The sequence below is a fragment of the Tympanuchus pallidicinctus genome, unplaced genomic scaffold (assembly GCF_026119805.1).
Source record: "Tympanuchus pallidicinctus isolate F22 unplaced genomic scaffold, pur_lepc_1.0 scaffold27, whole genome shotgun sequence".
Classification (NCBI taxonomy): Eukaryota; Metazoa; Chordata; class Aves; order Galliformes; family Phasianidae; genus Tympanuchus; species Tympanuchus pallidicinctus.
In genome coordinates this window covers 1,238,615-1,259,144 of record NW_026294744.1, presented here as the reverse complement: position 1 = coordinate 1,259,144, position 20,530 = coordinate 1,238,615, and the positions used below count along the sequence as shown (strand labels likewise).

The 20,530-nt window shown below is 39.4% G+C and overlaps 1 protein-coding gene across 2 annotated transcripts; it reads right to left on the bottom strand.

Moving 5' to 3' along the window:
• Nucleotides 1-1,355: 1,355 nt before the first annotated feature.
• On the bottom strand, nucleotides 1,356-19,051 carry TIGAR (TP53 induced glycolysis regulatory phosphatase). Of its 2 annotated transcripts, XM_052690567.1 has the most exons (6): nucleotides 18,937-19,051; nucleotides 13,600-13,637; nucleotides 10,048-10,169; nucleotides 5,829-5,906; nucleotides 3,178-3,288; nucleotides 1,356-2,760 (listed from the first exon to the last, which is right to left on the bottom strand). In XM_052690567.1, exons 1-6 carry the CDS (start codon nucleotides 18,966-18,968, stop codon nucleotides 2,287-2,289), a joined length of 855 nt encoding a protein of 284 aa, XP_052546527.1. In that variant the 5' UTR covers nucleotides 18,969-19,051; the 3' UTR covers nucleotides 1,356-2,286. The 2 variants fall into 2 exon arrangements, with proteins under 2 accessions (XP_052546527.1, XP_052546528.1); XM_052690568.1 differs by lacking the exon at nucleotides 5,829-5,906.
• Between the last annotated feature and the right edge of the window lie 1,479 nt (nucleotides 19,052-20,530).

The window sequence follows — 20,530 nt, the reverse complement described above, 5'->3', positions numbered from 1 at the left end:
TTCTTTCAGCCCCCTCTTCGACTGGGACTTCTGGCAGCCCTCTTCGGCCGGGGCTTCTTGCAGCCGGTTTTAGAGCTTCTTTCAGTTCACCTCTTGTTAGGGCCTCTTAGCCCGGCGCTTTTCTCTGCCTGCTTCTGTCCGGTCTTCCTCTCTAGTCTCTGTTCGTTCTGGTGCCCCCCTGTTCTGGTCCGGCGCCTATCTCGCAGGGCTGCCCCGGGCTCTCTTGCTGGAGAGGCAAATGAGGTGCAGACTCCTTTGCTGGTGCAAAACAAAAGGCATTTATTGTAGGTGCTTACCACCTTTTATACCCGCGCAACACAACAGTTTTCCTGTTTACCTTTACAGGTACAACCTCCCTATATATCCTTGTACATTCATGAACTATCTCATATTGGAAAAGAGGAGCTATAAGGAAGGCTTTTGTCTGTATCTGTAAATAAATAAAAACAAAGTAGTTGACCGATCAATAATAAGATCTACCAATGCAGAAATCCTCCAATTTTAACTTGCTGATACAAATTTAAGAGAGTCCAGTCCTTCATGTTACTTAATGCCCTGCAAATTGAAAGATAAATCCTTGCTGACATGTTACTAGTATCCATATTTACACATCAGACAAACTACTTTCCTTTCCGCTGACAAGTTTTCAGACACAGAAGCAGATGGCTTCCTCATACTTTATTATGCAAACAAGCCCCATTGCAAGTAAAAGCAACAGGCTGATTTCCACATTCTGGAGAATTCTGCCTTATAACATTACCTCTGATTACTACAAGGCTGAACACTTCACAATTACCCTCTACATTTTAGTATTAGTAACAGACAAACAACACAAAGAACAGAAGCAGACCCCCATTCAATGTTCACTTAAGAATCAAGAGGACTTACCTATTGAATCACTGCCACAGGACTGGAAGAAGCCAAGTACAGTCAGTTTAGTCAGACTGAACAATTCTGCTGTCATTTAGTTGAGCAGCATTTAAGCATATGTACTTATCTATTCAACAAAACAACAGCAATCTCTTTTTCCTTCTCAAAATTCAAGTGTCTGCTTCAAGGCAAAGAAGCCAAATAGGGTAAAGTTCACATTAAGACAAAAAAATCTTCATTTGAATAGCTATTTTCATACAATTGCTAGCAGTTCATCCTTGATATTTTAACATTAGTGTGTTGTTTTTTTGTTTGTATGAGAATTAGAATAGCACTGATCTTCACGAATAAAAAAAGTGTAACATTTAGTTACTGAAGAATAGCCTGGAGTTTCCCAGGAAAAGCAACAACAAAAAACAGAAGCCGTGTTATCTGGGCAAGGCTTCATGGAGCATTATTAACAAGAATTATGATCTCAAAGGAAATGGAGTTATATTCAGGAGGCTTTATTTTTAAAGCTTAAAATATGCAAACGATGAAAAGGTATGCGGAGATGATAAAAAGGTTGGATAAGCTTACATAGTAACACTACAGACAATTCAGTGGGGATGTAATGCAGCACTAACAGTAGCTACAAACAATCAATCATCAAGCAATCAAGCTTGCTTAATTCTAGGCCAAAATACTCATCCATTAAGTATATGACTGCGATTGACAACGGGATTCCAGTCAGGTACAGTTTACAGTATTGATAAAGTTACTTTTTAAAATACAGATTGGTGTTTCAATTATGTGCTCATTCTGCTTACAATTAAAAATAAATATGTTGTGTACAGCGCTCTTCAATAGAGGTCTCAACAAGCGTAACATTTCTTACCAAAACTCCTGCGAGGTAGGTATAACATCATCCCCACTTTACAAACAGAAAAGATTTGCCCAAAGTTTCACAGCTACTTAGTATCAGAGTCAAGAACACGTCACCTGGCTCTGCACCAAACTTGTTCCACTAGGCAATCCCCCTTTTTAAGTTACATTACTGCAGTCAAAAAAGTTACTTTAAAACAACATATATATTAACATTACAATATAGCATTTTGTAATAAAACAAGAATACAGTATAGCTCATTTTTTTGGGTACCATTCCTCTCCTCCACCACTAATTCTTTCTGATGGAGATAACCAAAATAATTATGGGCAAATAATAAGCAGCTTTTGAAAGTATGCACTGTAATAGCAAGTGTGTGGAAGACATGCAGGTGACTGGAAGAATGTTTCTCTTCATAAAGATACGCATGGTAGGCATGTCTTCCATTATGCAGTTCAGTGTCAATAACTCGTCAATCTCATTAATTACTATAGATATAATTTTTCCAAGTGCGTATTGTAATTGAGAACTACTTCCCTCTATAAAAACTCTTAAAATATTTTTGAAGCTACACATTCAGCACCAACATCCACCAAGTGAGAATCCTGATTAAGACAAACACATATGATTTCAGGTTTTAACACCGATCTGTTTTCAAGTTTTATTATAAAGTGACTAACTCCTGTATTGGGACTGACAGAAGACAGTTGAGTCTTTGTTAAATCTGCTGGCAAAGTACACTTGAGATCTGAAACAAAATAACCGACCCAGTTCCTCATGTAGGCTCCATGACTCACCACTAAGATATTGGCATCTAGTAACAATTTAGAAGTTCCATCGTTATCAGAGCTAAATTCATGTACACCACAGTGATCTGTCCAAGGAAAAACTGACTCTTCTTCATATGTTCCTGAGCTTCTGTTTGTTGCCCCATGCATCTCTTGATCTTTCTTCTCTCTGATCTGTCCCACTTCAGCAGCTAGCTGACACAGAAATTCAAAAAAATCCCTTGCACGTTCTCTTACCTACAGAGAGAAGTCAGAATAGTATGTTGTGAAGAATGTAAGAGACTCTAGGTTTCAAAAGCCTGAGATATTACTACTTCAGTCAAAAGGTTTATCACAGACAAGACTCAGAAATCAGTGCTTAAGTTACTGAATGCTGCTAAGAACTGCTCTGCACTTCAAAGACAAGGTTGAAAGCAATTGCCATCAGCCTCTTGCATACAACAGTTTCATGAAGAATCAATCTCAGAATCAATATTTTACCTCTAAAGAAATTCTCTAATGAGTAGCCATTGGGTCAAATGGTGTTTTTAACTGGGAAAAATAAATATTTTTTATTGGGCTAAACTTTCAGTAAGATGATCCTAAATAAGCAATAGCTATATCTGCCCTAATGAAATGGCCTAGAAACTGGGGCCTATAACATAAATGACATACTTCATCCAGTGTTTCTCCTCCAGAAGGTGTGAATGTAGGGCATTGCTGTCCAGCAGCCTTTGCCATAGCCTTGAGTTCTGTCAAAGGCCTTCCTTCTGCAACACCATATTTCTGTAAGAGGCAAATTACAAAGAATTTAGCAAGATACAGCACTTCCAATGCAAACAACTCTCAAACAGACTTGTTTTCTAGATTCTCAAATATAACGTGCAAGCTTAACTACTCTTCACATTTCATCATAGTGTTGGGAGAGGAGGTGCCTTTAAATACATTTCGGACTCATATACTCTTGACACTCATTTTGACAACACAAAATTCTTAGTATACAAAATTCAACTGAGGTTGCATTACAAGCACCTCATGAGCGGATAAACTCTTCATCTGCAGAAATATTACAATAAATTCTTTCTCAAAAGAAACAAATATTTTCTCTAGAGACCTCTGTAACTTCTACAGGAGATTCTATTCCCCCTTTTTTCAGGATGTACATTACTTCTATGAACAGAGTTATCAGAAAACAAAGAAGACAGAAGTGATCTTAAAAACAGTACACAAATGAACTAATGGAATTCATGATTTTCAATGGCACATTCTTTCATAATTCCTCCAAATGAAATGTTTATATGAGAAACACCACAAACAACACATATATATTAACTAGTCATTATGGATCAACAGTAGTCACATTATAAATTAAGATTTATAATCTCTAATGTAGTTTAGAAGAGATTTAGTTGGATGCGTATTACCATTTTTTATCTCGAACATATCTCCAAGGCACATCTCTTAAAAACAGCAATACGGATTAACATTTCTACCACTGAAGATTAATACTTCACTATCATTAACAGATGAAAACAATGTATTCAAGTAGACAGCTTTGGTCCTTTCTTGGAAGGCCTGAAGCCACTGAAAAAACTATAGTTATGAAGACTTTGATAAAAACAAGGACTTTTGCCATGGGATGCCTAAACTATATTACAACACCACATCCAGTGTGATTTACATTAGTAGTACCCAAGATCCCAAGTTTAATCCCAAGATTAAAAATTTCCAGCTAGTAGTGTCAAAATTGTATATACCTGTGTGAGGTCATAAAAAGAGAAAATATGCAATTTTCTGAAAGATCTTTCTCAATTCAATGTCCAGAACCATTGGAGACACTTAGTACCCACAACAGCAGTATAATTTAGTATGACAAATGCCACATTTCTTATTATGCATGCTGCCATTCACAAAGGTATGGCAGTAGAGGTCGAACCTCCCCATCAATATTCCATTTTATTGCTCTACAGTCAAAACCCTCAGCTATGCACATTTCACAGACTGAGATGCTGATGACTGCGAAACAGACACATACTTATTGCTGAGACTTTTCTGATTTCTATGCTATGTAAGCGGAGTTTGCTGCCATAATAAATTACTATAGTCTTCTGAATTTAATTGTACTGAAGCACATTTACTTCACATTCTCAGTTTCTTTTCCTAAAGTAAAATTCACTGTTTAAGAATTAAGAAAGATGTAAAGAAATAAATTCTCAGAAACTACTGAAGATTTTAATCTTGAAGATTTTTCTGGATTTCTCGCATGAATGCAAGCCATAAGAGAATAAAGCTTTTTCAATAGAATCAACGACATATTTCTTTCAAAGAACGTAGCTTCTTTTCATGCTATTCAAACTTAATTTCAGTTATCTACAACACTGCCTTAAAACTCGTGGCCTGCAGAAACTTTAGTGGAATTTCTATTTAGTGGAATTTCTATTACAGTATCAACACCAGGTAAGGAAAAAAAAAGAAACAAGTTAAGATTATACCTTGTAAAACTCCGTACCACAGCCCAAAATATTTTTGAAAATACCAGGTGATTAAGCCATTAAAGAAGATTGGAAGGGATGTAACTTGCTGATTTAAGGGGCTGAACCAGAATTTGTGACAAAGGGATCACAATGGGAAATGCTGTGATCACATTCTGCTCTTTAAACACTTAGTTGCTTGCTGCTAATATGTCATCCACTTCTGGTTTTGTAGCACTTCCTTATTTAAAATTCAGCTGATACTGTCAATGCAGCATAGGAAGGGTGATTAATACTAGCAGAAACATCCAACATCTCAATTTATCCGGATTAAAACAGTTAAAAACAGACAGGCGTTACTATTATGCCTGTAATGAAGCAAAGGGGCTAATCAGGAAAGAAGACTGTTCCATTTTGAGCAGAAAGTTTTCCATTAGTCTTCATTTAAATTGAATTAATTAATATATTAATATAAATTCATTAATTTAATTTAATTAATTAAAAGGTAAAAACAAACAAAAAGTTAACATCAGGTTGTATTATCAGGCTAGAGAAGAGAGGCAGAGGGAACATCTTCAACTTCATACACAGGGCTAGGAAACAAAAATAATTCTCTCCACATGCAAGCCATACAGTACTTAATTCAGGCATCACAGTTACACCACTATCACTAAACTTTGGCTCTCCTTTGAAATCAGACAATTTTGAGTACCAAATGTAAAAAATAAATTCTCAGTGACTAAAAACACATCATATAGCACTCTCCACTGCTAAATCTACCACTTACTAAATCAAGATCAGCAACAAATTGCATTTTCAATATTCAATATTTAAGCAAACTCTTATGGCACTTACTCTCTCTCGAAGTCTTGTATCACACTTGATTTCCAAACCTTTGCAGAACTTATTTTTTCCTATAATTGTGGCAGCAGTCTAAAAAGTGAATATACAGTTACATCAATGAACTGTTCTATTTTACCATGGAATGCCTGAACTATATTACAACACCATATCCAGTGTGATTTACATTAGTAGTACCCAAGATCCCAAGTACACAAGATTAAAAATTTCCAGCTAGTAGTGTCAAAATTGTATATATCACCTGTCATAAAAAAAGAAAAGATGCAATTTTCTGAAAGATCTTTCTCAATTCAATGTCCAGAACAATTGGAGACACTCAGTACCCACAACAGCAGTATGATTTATCAATGCTTGCTGAGTGCTTACAGAGCTAAGCAGTAGATGTTAGCACAGGTAGGCAGTAGCCAGTGTGTTTCGTGCATTAGCAACAGCGATGTGAAAGACAAGTTAGCCATGCAGATTTTGATGAGAATGGCATGCAGGCTCTTGTTCATCACTGGAGAAAATACATAGCTAACAGGGTGACTATGCTGAAAAACAGTGTTTCATAGCTCTGTTATTGTGCTCTTTGTATCTGTTGTAATTTATTTTTTTATATTATATATATATATATTATATTATTATTTATATCATATATCTTTTACTTTTTATTTATATATATTTTATATTTATATTTTATTTCATGGAAATAAATAGAAGGCATTACTTTCAGAAAGATCTATGTTGTATGTGGGTTGTGCTTGCAATCAGTGCATTTCTAAAAACAGATCAGTTACTACAACTGACAAAAATACAGCATCTAACACATTAAATCAGTTTCTGGCAAGTAGCTTTTTAATACACCTAAAAAAAAAAAAAATAAGAAAATCATAGCATCATAGAATCACCAAGGTTGGAAAAGACCTCTAAGATAATCCTGTCCAACCATCAATAGTATTTCCCACTGAATCATGTCCCTCAGTACAACATCTAAATGTTTTCTGAATACTTCCAGGGATGGTGACTCCACCATCTCCCTGGGCAGCCTGTTCCAGTACCTGACCACTCTCTTGGAGAAATATTTCCTAACATCCTATCTGAATCTCCTGTATACTACTGAAGCATTTAAAGAGGAAAAAGGGTATCTGCTGACAATATACAGATGTGGCAGCCTTGATCCTAGAGAGGAGACACACACTGGCTGATAAACTTGGGGAAAAGAAAAAAAAAAAACACCACAAAGAACAGGTTATTGTATTCACTTATCATTTGATAACATTGTCAAAAAGAGACAGAAAAAGCCCAAAAGGGTTTTCTTTACTTTTAATAACAGACTGGATGTCCTGAGTTCTATGCTGCACATTTCTTTTCCAAAGAAGCATGTGATTTTGAGGATGCAAGGAGGGCTAATATGGCTAATAAAGAAACCTGATCAAGAGGAAATTCTGATACCATTTTGTAAAAAGCATTGCTTAACATGGGCTCTAGTATGCTGGATGCTTCTGGCTGCATAGGCAGTAATGAGAACTAAAGGATGACTAACATGCTCCTGTTCTTATATGTACCAGAAAACACGAAGGCAGTATGGATTCACACAGGCACTTACTAGTAATAACAGAAGTCTTTAGCAAGCGTCCACATTTACTCAGACATCTAACGAACTTATTTTGAAAAGACTCCCTGGATTCTATCAAATAATAATCAGCTTTGTTGTACTACTAAGATTATATGTACTATTCCACATACCGCTTATGAAAGGCTTTATGCTTCAACTTTAAATTTCTGTCGTACAACACTATCATAACAGACATGCTTGAATCAATTTCCTTGTATGTATGAATAGTATAGTTAATTTATGATTATATCCAGAAATTTCTCCAGAATGGAGATTTGTTCAATACCTAGAATAGACGACATTCATCTACTGTGCGCAAATTCATTCTGAACTGTAAATATTAAACATGAAGCCTCATGATCCATCTACTTTAATGAAAATCTGTTCTGAATACTAACTTTCTTTCACCTTTCTTATATCATCCATTTCTAAGCACTAGTCTGTTTCAGAAACATTTCTGAATTTTCACAGCATCACAGCAATAGCAGGGATAATAGCCCCATTTTATTACACATGAAAAGGACTCAAAATTTTTCTACTGTCCTTTTCAAGACCCAGCTTGTTCCATTCCTGAATCTACTTTCACTATTGCTGAGCTTTTGTCCCAGTGGCAAGATCATAACTATGAGCTCAATATTCTCCTGCAGACTTCTGCATTGCATTCTGCTAATCTTATAGCTCTTCTGGAGATATGCTCTGTTCATACCAAATTCCAGTCTTTCTGATCAGTTCTTATTTTCACATTTCAGGTCTGTCAGCTCTCATCTATACTGCTAATTTCTGGAGCTAAGTCTTTGACTCCTCACTCTTGCTCTTTCAAACAGACCTCTCTGCAAAGCCACTCTCTCCATGTCCTGTACATGCTCACTTGCACATCTCTATTAGTTCCTAAAATTTCTGTCCAGCTACTATGCTTTCTCTTTAAATTTCCTACTTGTTTTACTCCTGTCCTGCTCAAGCTTCAGTGTTCAGTTGCAGGCAGAAGCAGTATCCAGAGGACAGCATGCAACTCCTAGTTCCAGTGCATATCCTGACCCACAAATGATAAAGGAGACATTGCAAGACAAACTAAAATTCATCACTAACAGTGATGAACTCTCCCCCTTTTTTAAGGCAAACTGCAAACTCCTCCCCCCCTTTTTCAAGGCAAACTACAAACTCCTCTCATATTTAAGCTGGGAAGTGACAGTGTAGTAAAGCACACTCTTCAGAGATCTGCAGTTGCCAAAGAATGAAGTTCCAAACAAATGGGAGCTACAGCTCTACGCATCATTGAAAAAGCTTCTACAAAGTCTGAACAGATGTTCTAAAGAATGGTAGAACATGTTCCCTTTATGCAAAGGACATTTTCTATATTAAAAGAGTGCAAATCCTTTTCAAGGAAAAGCTTTTCTCTAACTTAAGAGGAAAAAAAATTACAAAACTAACTCTCAAAAAGCTGAGCATTTCAAAAAGAACTTCCCTAAGGTGGGCACATAGCACACAATGTCTTACAAATATTAAAAACCACTATTAATATTTTAAAAAGTAATTAACACTATTCACATATTAAAGGAAGTTACCTGTCAACTAATCATTATTATGCAATTTAAAAATATCTAATTATTTCATTTCTCTCCACCATTTCTAGCTTGTTTTCTGCTTATATTATGTTGCTACAAGTAGGACTGAGGTACAAAACAGATGAACAAGATAATCTAATTTAAAAATAAAAGAGAACCTAAATTTTGTTGCTCTCGTTTACAACATGGCTTTACAGTCTCTTGAAGCATCACAACTGAAGAAAAAACAAAACAAAAAAAAAGCAAGGAACCAACGCATTCAAGAATTTCTTAGTTTCAATCACATGAAGCCTTTCACATATCCTGAAATTAGAGAATCAGGAACAGGAGATGGAAAAAAATCATAGGGCTTGCATTGCAAATATAATCTTCAAAGAACAGCTAGTTGATCAATGCCACTACAAACAAAACTTCTGTTCTCTTCCTTTTTCTTTTTCTTTTTTTTTTTTTTTTTTTTTTTTCATATTTTATAACCTTGCACACAAAATTCCACCCAGTAACTGGACGTGTTTCTTCTTTAATTTATTAAAATAGCATATCAAAGCGAGAGATACAATACTATGTTCTTTCCAAAATCTAATGTCTCTGCACATTTAATGGTACTTGTGCAGACTTTACCCCAAGACTTGACTTTTGCTTAATTCGTATGCATTCTTCTGAAAAACACAACAGCTGCAGTACATAAAACAGTACAAACTATATCCATGCCAATTTGCTTTATTCCATCAAAACAACAAACTGAATTTGGTCTGTTACCTTCAAATCGCAATTACTCCTTTACCAAGAAGGCATATGCACATACAGAATAATGGCAAATCTATAAGAAAAACACAACATCCTGTGAATTGGCCTTCATCAGCTCTTAAATGTGCTGTATGACTGAAGTTTCCATATACACAGAGGCCTTATGAAATTCTATACAACTCAACCTTCAGTTCTAAAACCATTAAAAAAACCTGTGCTTTCCTTCATGCTATTATTTCTGTATCAGCAATAGCAAATAAGCAGCAAAAGGTGAAGCTTATAATTACATTCAGTTTCCAGTAAAAGCACTTGCCTGCTTTGCTCGAAGGAGGTCACTTGAGAAGACATGAGTAAACTTTACATTACTGAGAAATAAACCAGCAGCATCAGCTTGTCTGAAACCAGTTGGAGAGAGTGGCTCATCTATTCCTTGACCTATAAAAAAAAAAACAAAAAACAAAAAACAAAAACAAAAAAAAAACAAAACAAAAAAAAATCAACATTAAAACACACAAATTTCAAACAATTTATCAGTTTAGCAAGCAAAGTTGAGAGAATCTACTCAGGCATAATAAGAGGGCTGCTTCACAAGTAATGCCTCATATTTTGTTAAGTTGGCCCACAACATCAGAAGCAGATGTCACCAGTATGGCAGTAGAGGTTGAACCTTCCCAACAATATTCTGTTACACTTTGTTGCCTTGCAACAGACAGCAGCAGAGAGGAACAGCGCGTGATGTGGAAGCGTGTATAAAGAAAAGGCATGTAACTGAATTCTACTATGTGGAAAAATGGTACCCACTGAGATTCATCAGTGCTTGTTGAACTTTTATGGAAACCAGAAAGATGACGTTAACACACTGAGGTGGTGGATGGTGTGTTTCAGCAGTAGTGGGTCAGTCCACCTGCAGATTTTTCTGGGCACGGCATGCAGATTCTTGTTCGTCGCTGGCAAAAATGCACAGTACACGGTGGTGACTATTTCAAAAAATGGAGTTTTGTCATTGAGAACTTGATCTATCAAATAGTGTTATTGTGCTCTTAGTATCTGTTATTGTTTCTATGAAAACGGAGTCATTACTTTCAGACAAACCTACGTAAAACACCTCTCATTCTGCAAGTGGAGTGCAGTGACTATTCCTCTGGTCACGTAGTATAAAGAAAGGGAGTACAGGCTAGAAAGACAGAAGGATCATTTACTGATGATATTAATGTATATATATAATAAGAGAAATAGAAACATGAAAACTTAAACATGAATCAGATCTACATTTTCTAAACACGGGTAGTCATTTCAGATCACTTGTCCTTTCTAGTCTCTGCTAGGCTCCCTACTAGAGGAGTCCCAGAACTGAAAGTCTGAAAATGGTTGTTACTGCAAATAAGACAATACAACTGTGATACTGTTGTTGATACTAAAATACACACACGGAAAAACATGGACACCAGGAGAGGGAAGTCCTAACAAACATGATAGGCTATTTTCCCTGCATTCCCTAACTATGATAATGCCCTGAAGATGAGGAAACAAGAAGGGATTTTGTGTAATGTGGAAAGCAGCATACCCTCTCTCTGCCAAAGACAGTTTCACAAGAATTTTAGTGTTGATGTAAATACAAATTGTTGTCTGCTCTACTCCACCTTGTGTGTTGATGCTAATGCTCATGCAGTTGCTCAGAAAGTATGTTGACATAACTGATCTAGCTGAAAAGTAACCCTTGCAGATGTGGTTTTTAGCTAGCATAATTTATGAAATGAACTGTCCCAAATGCTCTAAGACAGTGCTGAGAGAATCAGAACTTTGGTAAGCCAACATTTCATAGAATGACAGAATGGCTTGGGATGGAAGCAACCACAAAGATCACCTAGTTGCAACACCTCTGGCCACAGGCACAGCTTGCCAATGGTTAGATTAGACACTAGATAACATTGCTCAAGGATCCCTCCAGCCTGCCCTCAAACATTTTCAGAGATGGGGCATCCACAAACAAACAATATACTGAGAAGAGACAAACTACAGTTCTCCAAAATCTCCAGTACTCTCCATTCCAAGTGATAAGATAGAACTTTTTTCTTTCTGGACAGAGCAGACAGCAGCACTGTCTGAAATCCTTTCCTGTTTGTATGTTACCATAATTCCCTTTTTATATCATTACGTTATTTTACCATTTGTAGTAAATTAGTTAGTTCTCCTTATCTTAACTGGGTTATTCCTTTTTTTGTCTCCCTGAAAAGGACGAGGGAGCATAAAAGAGGCCAGGAAGCCCCTGTCCAAACCGTGACAATGCAGTACTCATGCATCCACTTACGGGGCTTCACAAGGTCAAAGTACAGAGCAACAATCACTTCCTTTGCCCTGCTGGTCACCTGTCTTTTAATGCATCCCAGGGTACTGTTAGCCTCCCAGGCTGCAAGTACACACTGCCAATTCACATTCAGTTTTTCATCTATCAGGGTCCCTAAGTCCCCCACTCAGCAGGCTGCTCTGAAAGAGTTCTTCTCCTAGCCCATACACAAATCTGCGATTGGCTGAAGCATAACGTCTCTCACTTGGCTTTGTTGAACTTCATCATAATTACATGGGCCCACCTAATGAGTTTGTCTAGGTCCCAATGGATGGTATCCCTTCCTTCTGTCATACTGACTGCCCACTAAGCTTGGTGCTGTCTGCAGCTTTGCTGAGGGTACACTCGACCTCACCATCTACATAACTGATAAGAATGTTAGAGAGAGGTCCCAGGATTGAACCCAGAGGTTCATGACTGGCCTCCACCTGGACATAGAGCTGTTGATCACAAATTTCTGTCTGTGACCATTCAACCTACTCCTCACCCACCGAACAGTCCACCCTTCAAACATCCATCTCCCCAAATTATAGATAAGGATGTGCTGCAGAACCACATCAAAAGCTTTGCTAAAGTCCAGGTAGATAACTTTTTTGAATAAAAACTGTGTTCTAGCTAGAACTGAACAATTCAAGTACATTTAAACAATGTACTGTGGTCTGGGATATCATGCCATTCTTACCTACAGATTTTTCTTATCTGATTACAGGTAAGTTATTTCTGCATTTTAGCAAAAGAACTGTGACACCCCTGTTAAAACCAGAAATGCACCACTCTACACTGACATTCTGCAGAGACTGAATTAGAAACGTATCATTTTCCACAACTATCAAGCTAACATTTGGATCCATTAATAAAGGTATTTTTCTAGCCTAAAGTACACAATACTACTCTGTAACAATATGTAGGTTTGTCTGAAAGTAATACTTATTTATTTCCATGGAAATGACAACAGATACTAAGAGCACAATAACACTATTTGATAGATCAAGTTCTCAATGACAAAACTCCATTTTTTGAAATAGTCACCACCGTGTACTGTGCATTTTTGCCAGCGACGAACAAGAATCTGCATGCCGTGCCCAGAAAAATCTGCAGGTGGACTGACCCACTACTGCTGAAACACACCATCCACCACCTCAGTGTGTTAACGTCCTCTTTCTGGTTTCCATAAAAGTTCAGCAAGCACTGATGAATCTCAGTGGGTACCATTTTTCCACATAGTAGAATTCAGTTACATGCCTTTTCTTTATACACGCTTCCACATCACGCGCTGTTCCTCTCTGCTGTCTGTTGCAAGGCAACAAAGTGTAACAGAATATTGTTGGGAAGGTTCAACCTCTACTGCCATACTGGTGACATCTGCTTCTGATGTTGTGGGCCAACTTAACAAAATATGAGGCATTACTTGTGAAGCAGCCCTCTTATTTATCAGTTCAGTTGTTGATCATGGGATTTCTCATTTTGCAGGGAAGAATAATTTTCAATCTCACAGAAACTAATAGAACAGCTGATACTAACCTTGCAGTATCTTGTCTTTGTTGTATCTTGTTTCTCCACTGAAAAAGATTATATACAAAAAAAATTCATTTGACTTCATTTTCAATCACGGTTCACAAACACTGTAATACACGCCAAATGGAAAAAGTTTAAATATAAATAATGATGTACATTATAGCACAGCCTCGTTTTAAAAGGATGTATTTGAAGAGTTTAAAATAAAATCATTTCAAGTAGTCAATTCCAAACACGCCATCAGTATTTACTAAGATATGGGACAAAAAGGAAAGTAATATCTTAAATTTATCATAAATGCAGCATAATTAATCTACTAAAGTGACATCTCCTCATTGGAGAGAGGGAAGAAGGAAAACTCTGACTGGACTAGTCAGTGGGACTTCTGTGCAAGAGAGGGAAGTCAATTCAAGATAGTATCAGAGCAGGCAACACACCTTGAAGAAGCACAGCATAAGGCAGAGCTTCTCCACCACACCCATCACCATCTTTGTAGCCCTCCTTTGGATGCTCTCCAATAGTTTTATGTACTTTTTGTTCTATTCTGTTTTGTTCTGATTCCCAAACTGCACACAGGTGAGGCCACACCAGTAAAGCGTAAAGCAGGACAATCACTTCCTTCAACCAACTAGCAGTGCTGATGCATCCCAGCATATACTTAGCTTTCCTGGCTGCCTGTGCATACTGTTGACTCATATTCAACTTGTTGATCAAGATCCCCAGCATCTTATCCCCTAATCTGTATGCCTAGCCCAGGGTTGCCCCTTCCCAGGCACAGAATCCAGCACTTGCTCTTGTTAAACTTCGTACAGTTGGTGATTGCCCACCCAGTTCTCTAATTTGACTAAACCTCTCTGCTTCTCCATCCTCAATGGAGCCAACAGCTCCTACCAATTCAATATCGTCAGCATGCTTGCTCAAAACACCTTTTGATCCTACATCTGAGTTGTTTATGAAAGCCTCCTGAGGAGAACTTGCTCTGAAATGGGGATCCCCACTAGTGACTGGCTGTGAGTCAACTGTTTACTCTAACCCTTTGGACCCAAATCATCAGCCAATTTTTCATTATGTTCTTGTTTAGCTGCATGCTGAACATCTTATCCAGAAGGATACTGAGAGAAACAGTACTGGAAGCTTTAGTGAAAGCCAAAAACTGCCATCATCAACTGCCATCATCAACTGCCATCAACTTCCCAATGTCAGCTGGCTTCCCATGATCAACTACATGGATGATCCTGTCATAAAAGGAAACTTAGTTAAACAGGATGTTCCCCTCATGAACCTGTGTCAGCTGCAATCAATGACTTCACTGTCCTTCAGGCGTTCTTCAATAGCTCTAGAACATTTTTCTCCATAATTTTACCAACCACTGAAGTGAGACTGACAGGCCTATAATCATCAAGGTCTTTCTTGCCCTTCCTGAAAATTGGAATGTTTGCAGCTTCCAGTCAACTGGTACCTCTCCACATTCCCAAGACTATTAAAAAATAATTAAGGGAGTACCCAGGAATGAATCCCATTGGGCCCTGTGGACTTACATTCATTCAGGTGTAGCAGCAAATCCTGTATAAGCTCAGGGCTTTCTGGGAGTTGGCTGTTATTGCAGTCATAGTCTTTTGACTTGGGGCACTTGGGGAACTAGAACCTATCATCAGTATTGAAGACAGAGGCAAAGAACGTCTTGGAAGTGTTTTCTTAGTCTGTGTTCCTGTTTGTAATGTGACCATTCTCACCAATATTCTTTCTGGCCCTCCTTTTGTTGCTAGCATATTTAAAAAAAAATCTTTTTATTTTCCCTCACACTTTTGGCCAACTTCAACTCTGAGGTGGTACTTAAAAAATACCCTTTCAAAAGAAGTTTCCCAGGAGACCTTACTAACTAGTTTCCTGAGCAGCCTGAAATCTGCTCTCCTCGTATCAAGGGTTGAGGTTTTGGTGGCAGTTCTCCTATTACTACCAAGGATTTTAAATTTGATTATGGTCATTATGGCCAAGACAGTCACCAATTGCCATTTCAATCATGAGACCTTCTCTGTTCAGAAGCAACAGACCTAGGAGGGCAACCTTCCTCATTGGATCCCTTAGTACTTGTAGCATGAAGTTGTCATTGAGGTGTTTTAGGAACTACTGGACCTGCTTGTATCAGCTGTGCAGTGCTCCCAGTTAACATCTGGTAAGTTGAAGCCTCCCGTAATGACAAGAGGGGTTGATATAGATGTCTCTCTTAGTTCCTCAAAGAATAATCAATCAGTGTTGTCATCCTGGCTGAGGCTCTCAACTGTTTCACCACCAACTGACAGCTCCATACAGTTCGGCCCCTCTGTTAAATACAGTGCCACTTCCCTTCCTCTCCTGCACTGCCTGTCTCTTCTAGAAAGTCTGTAGTCATCCACTACAGCACAACAGTCAGAGGACTCTTCCCAGCAAGTTTCACTTACACCAATGATGTTGTAGCTCTGCGACTGAGCCCAAGGCTTATAGTTCTCCTCAGCTTGCTCTTTATGCAGTGTGCATTGGTGGAAAAACATTTCAGATTGCTTCATTGAACCAAGTAGAGCAGACTGAAGGATCTCACTAGCATGCAGCCCCTCTGATTGTGATGTGCCACCTTACAGTTTATTGCCAGCAGAGTAAGTGTACTTCAGGTGGGTTAACGGTCTCACCCCTCCAACCCTGACATGCTGCCCCTAGACTCATCTCTAGTGAGCCTGGTTTTATCCCCTTCCTCCTTTGAATCTTACTTAAAGCCCTCTCAATGTTCCTGTCGTGGTTTCATGTAATGGTTTTCTGTCGGTATTCCACATCATAACATCATGCAGTGCACTGGGATTTAAAGAATAATGCTGCAGCTCCAAGGATTTTTTACATTTCCAATTTCCTGGTCTCAAAAAGCATGAACTACAACTTCCAGAAGAGCTCATTTTTCCATTTCCATTTTCCATTCAGAGGGAAATGTACAGCAAATAAAGTCATGAGACTTTCCTCTGTGCTCTCCGGCCACTTTGCCTACAGCTTTAAAGACTTTGGTTTTGGAAACTCTCCCTCTTTTACGTATTACTTTATTAGCTTCAATTTAAATCATACTGTATTATAACATATTATCTCACATTCTGCTACTACACTTAGTAAATTAAGTTTTTTTTTTGTTGTTTTTTTTTTCCTTCCCCCCCCCCCCACTACTCATTGCAGCTCATTGCTGCTGTTTTTTTCTCATTCAGGCCCATCTCCATACCTTTTCCCTTTCCTTCCTCATACCTTCCTGGGCTGTGGATCTTTGGGTCCCCTTGTTACAGAACCAGGCTGAACCATTACAGTTTCCCAACAACTCCTGGGCTAGTATCCCTTGAAACAGGTGAACTCCAAATGTCACCAGCAGGCATGGTGCTGAATAAACCACCCCATGATAAAAAACAAAACAAAGTTCCTCCAATAGCACCAGCTGTTAGCCATACCTTGATTGGATGGATTTTCCTGTTCCTTTCAGTATTTTTCACTGCTACTGAAGGGACCGAGGAGACCACCCAGACTCCCACTCCTCCAACTAATTAGCCCCAGTGCCCTGAAGTACCTTCTGATAGTTCTCAGGCTTCTCCCATCAACTTCATTGCTGACAGCCTGAACTATAAAATCTGATAATTATCGGAGTGCTTTGGAAATCAGAATATTTTGTCTTGAACATTTTAAATGATTTTTTTTTTTTTTTTTTCCAGGAGAAGAACAAGTAAAACTGCATACAGATTTAGAAGGAAAAACTTAAAGTCAAGCATGCTTTGTCAAGACATCTCACCTGAGTGAAATGTCAATTGCTTAAGTTTTTGCAGCACTGAGTGCCAAACATGCTGCTTGCTTTTCAAATATCTATCAGCACTGCTGGGCAAAACTCAAGATGAGCTTCAAATAGATAACCAAACACAGAAAGCAAGTACTTCTAAGGGAGAACAGTACATTTTACAACACGTTTTAAACTCTTTCCAGCACACACGGCAGCAATTTAATCTTTCAAACTCTCCCCAGACTCTGACAGCTACTTTTGGTCTGCTGAGGAAAATGCAGCAGGCTGGATAGAGTCCTTCCTGTTGGTCATCAATTAGGGGGTAGAGAAGAGCAATATTTACTGTTTCCTAAGCAGCATAGAATACACAAGTGGAGTCTAACACATTTTCTGATGAGTTAATTAATTCCAGAATGCCTGCTAGATCCTAGCTGAAGATCTCAAGTTTAACAAACTGTGTCAGGCCTTCATGCTTTCTAGCTGATGTAAAAGGCTGTAACTTGAACATCAAGTCATTAGATACAGGTCTTTAAGGGAAGAGTAACTCTTAAAAGGAGGATGATTAGAGGGGAAAAAAAAAAAAAAAAAAGTCATTGTTTCCTGCTCTAATCAAATATTAACCTATATTATGATTAAGAGTAAAAACATGTTTAATAAAAATTAAACTGTTAATTGCTATCAATTTGAGAGGCTTATTCTAGTTAACCACAGTCTCTGGGAATATCCTGTTGAAGCTTGAAAGTAACAATTCCAAAGAAGTTACCAATGCCATTTCACAGAAGAAAGGTTAGACTACCAATCCTAAATGAACTCTTCACCCCTGAGTGTGAAGAGTTCATCTGAGACCTTTTGGCAGGAGAAAGGGCTTATGACCAATCACCACAGAGTTCACAAACAGTGCTGACTAAATTTAGGTGTGATGCTGTACTTCTCTCAATACTATTCTGACCCAGCTTGACTCAACAGTTAACTACAGCATACCAGACCAGATTCGTGCACGCAGTGAATGCTAATACCGCCAGAGGCAAACGGCCCGTCTGGGTCAAGCGGTTCCCTGAGACACCGCAGCTAGGAGCACTGGTCCACACCTTCCTCACGAGCCAGGCACTGGCTCTGCTTTCTGGTGACACTGCTAAACTAGTGCAGCTCCACACCTTCGCAGCGTTCTAGCAGAGCGGCACTGCTGACAGCAGGCGGATCAGCGCTGAAAGAGAGTCTCCAGCGCCCGCGCACAGCGCTTTGTCCCGGTGGGACCGTTCTTTACGTGAGGCAGCGCCGAAGGAGACAAGGGATGCCTGGCGTCCGGCCCCAACCCGGCGCGCTGTGGCACCGGGCCACGCCGCCCCGTGGTCAGATAACGGCCCCAACCGGCACTCCACGGGGGAGCCCCGCCACAGGAAACGGACCGCCCGTGGAAGAGAAGGGCGGAAGTCCGTTAACGTCACGGTGCGCGCTGGCACCAGCAGCGGATGGGTGAGGGTAGACAGCGCAAGGGCAAGGGAAGGGCAAGAGCGCTCGGTCGCTCCCATAGCGGGAGAACCCAAGGGGCACGGTGCAGCGGCGGTACTCACTGGCGGACGACGGTCAGCCCGAAGCGAACCATGGCACAGCCACGCAGCTGGGCACAGGCCCCGCCGTTGACTCCTTCGGTCTGCGCTGCAACGCCCGCCCCGCGCCCGGCGGTGACGTCACAGGGCAGCTGCCGCCGCACCTCCCCTCAGCGGCCGGGAGCACGCGGCCTTCCCTGAGCGTTGCAGGCTTCTGCGCGCCGCCGCGGTGCTAAGGTGTGCTGGGGGCATGCTGCTGCTTCTGGGAAGCAGGCAGTTTCTTTCACACACGCAAATAAAAGTAACTGTATTTTAAAAAGCCCCTCTACTTTGGCAACTGCCAGAACACTTTCTGTAGGAACTTTTTGACAGCTGAGTGCCTCCATTCCAAAAGCTCATTGCAGTGCTCAGGCATGGAATCACCTGTCCTGCTTTCACAGTGGCCTTTTCCCACATGCTGGGATACACTGGAAGAAGTAGTGCGTGCTTTCAGTGTCAGAATATTTGGCAGAGGCTGTGGGTACCAGTGGAGATTCACCCATTGTTTGGCAGAAGAAAGCATGCTGGGGGAGAAACTCCAGCTTAGTGTGGTGATAGATCCATCATATAATGGAGGTGTGGGCTGCAGCACACCTTAGAAAAGGTGCTTACAAAGCTCTTGGGGGCCCAGAACTGAACACAGTACTCTGATTCCTTAGAACTGAATAGAGAGGGAGAATGAACTCCCTCCTGCTGGATGGTCCTGCTGACCATCTGTTTTTATGCAATCCCGAGCCTTCATGCCTTTTCTGAAAAATGAGGCAGAATGTGATCTTCTTCTGATCCTATTTACCCAAATCTTTTCAGTACAGATGGGAGATTGGTGGGACTGCTGCAGATTGGTGGAAGACCAGCTTTGCTCTGCAGCCATCACCATTCTTGGATGAAGAGGAAGTGGGGAGAGAAGCAGAGTGAAAAGGAAACTAAACTGAACTGAATCCCACTCACCTACTTACCACCTGCAAGGAATGTCTCACACATGATGCATATCACAGTAATGTTTGGTAACTCAAGATTAAAGCTGGCATCTGAGCTACATAGAATAAATCAGCTCTGTTCCCTAGTATACTTTCTGGGCCAACTGTATCTTGGCAACCTGCAAGGTCTATAGAGAGGATGTATTCTTTAACACTGAACGATGACCTAACTGCTGGTAAAATGACAAAGTAACAGAAGAGGCAACCAAAGATAATCATTTTCCCTTCAGAAATCTGAAGTTTTATGGTTTACAGTCTAATTAGCCGTAATATTAGTTGGTCAGACAGCTGAGTGTTTTGCAATAGAATTTCACAACATAGTAGAATAAATGAGTTGTGACAAATGATTCTGGGTTGCCAGAGATCTGACCTAACTCTGAAATTTTTTTAACACACACACACAAAAAGTATATAATTGAATATATACATGTATATAATTACATATATACATATATATATATATAATTGAAGACTAAAATATAGTTTTCATTTTCTAACACCTTAAACCACCTGATAGATACTTAATACAGCAGCGGGTCTGTTTCACTTCCCTTTTATCTTTCCTTAGTACTGTGGCATAACCTGTGTCTCAGAACTGACAT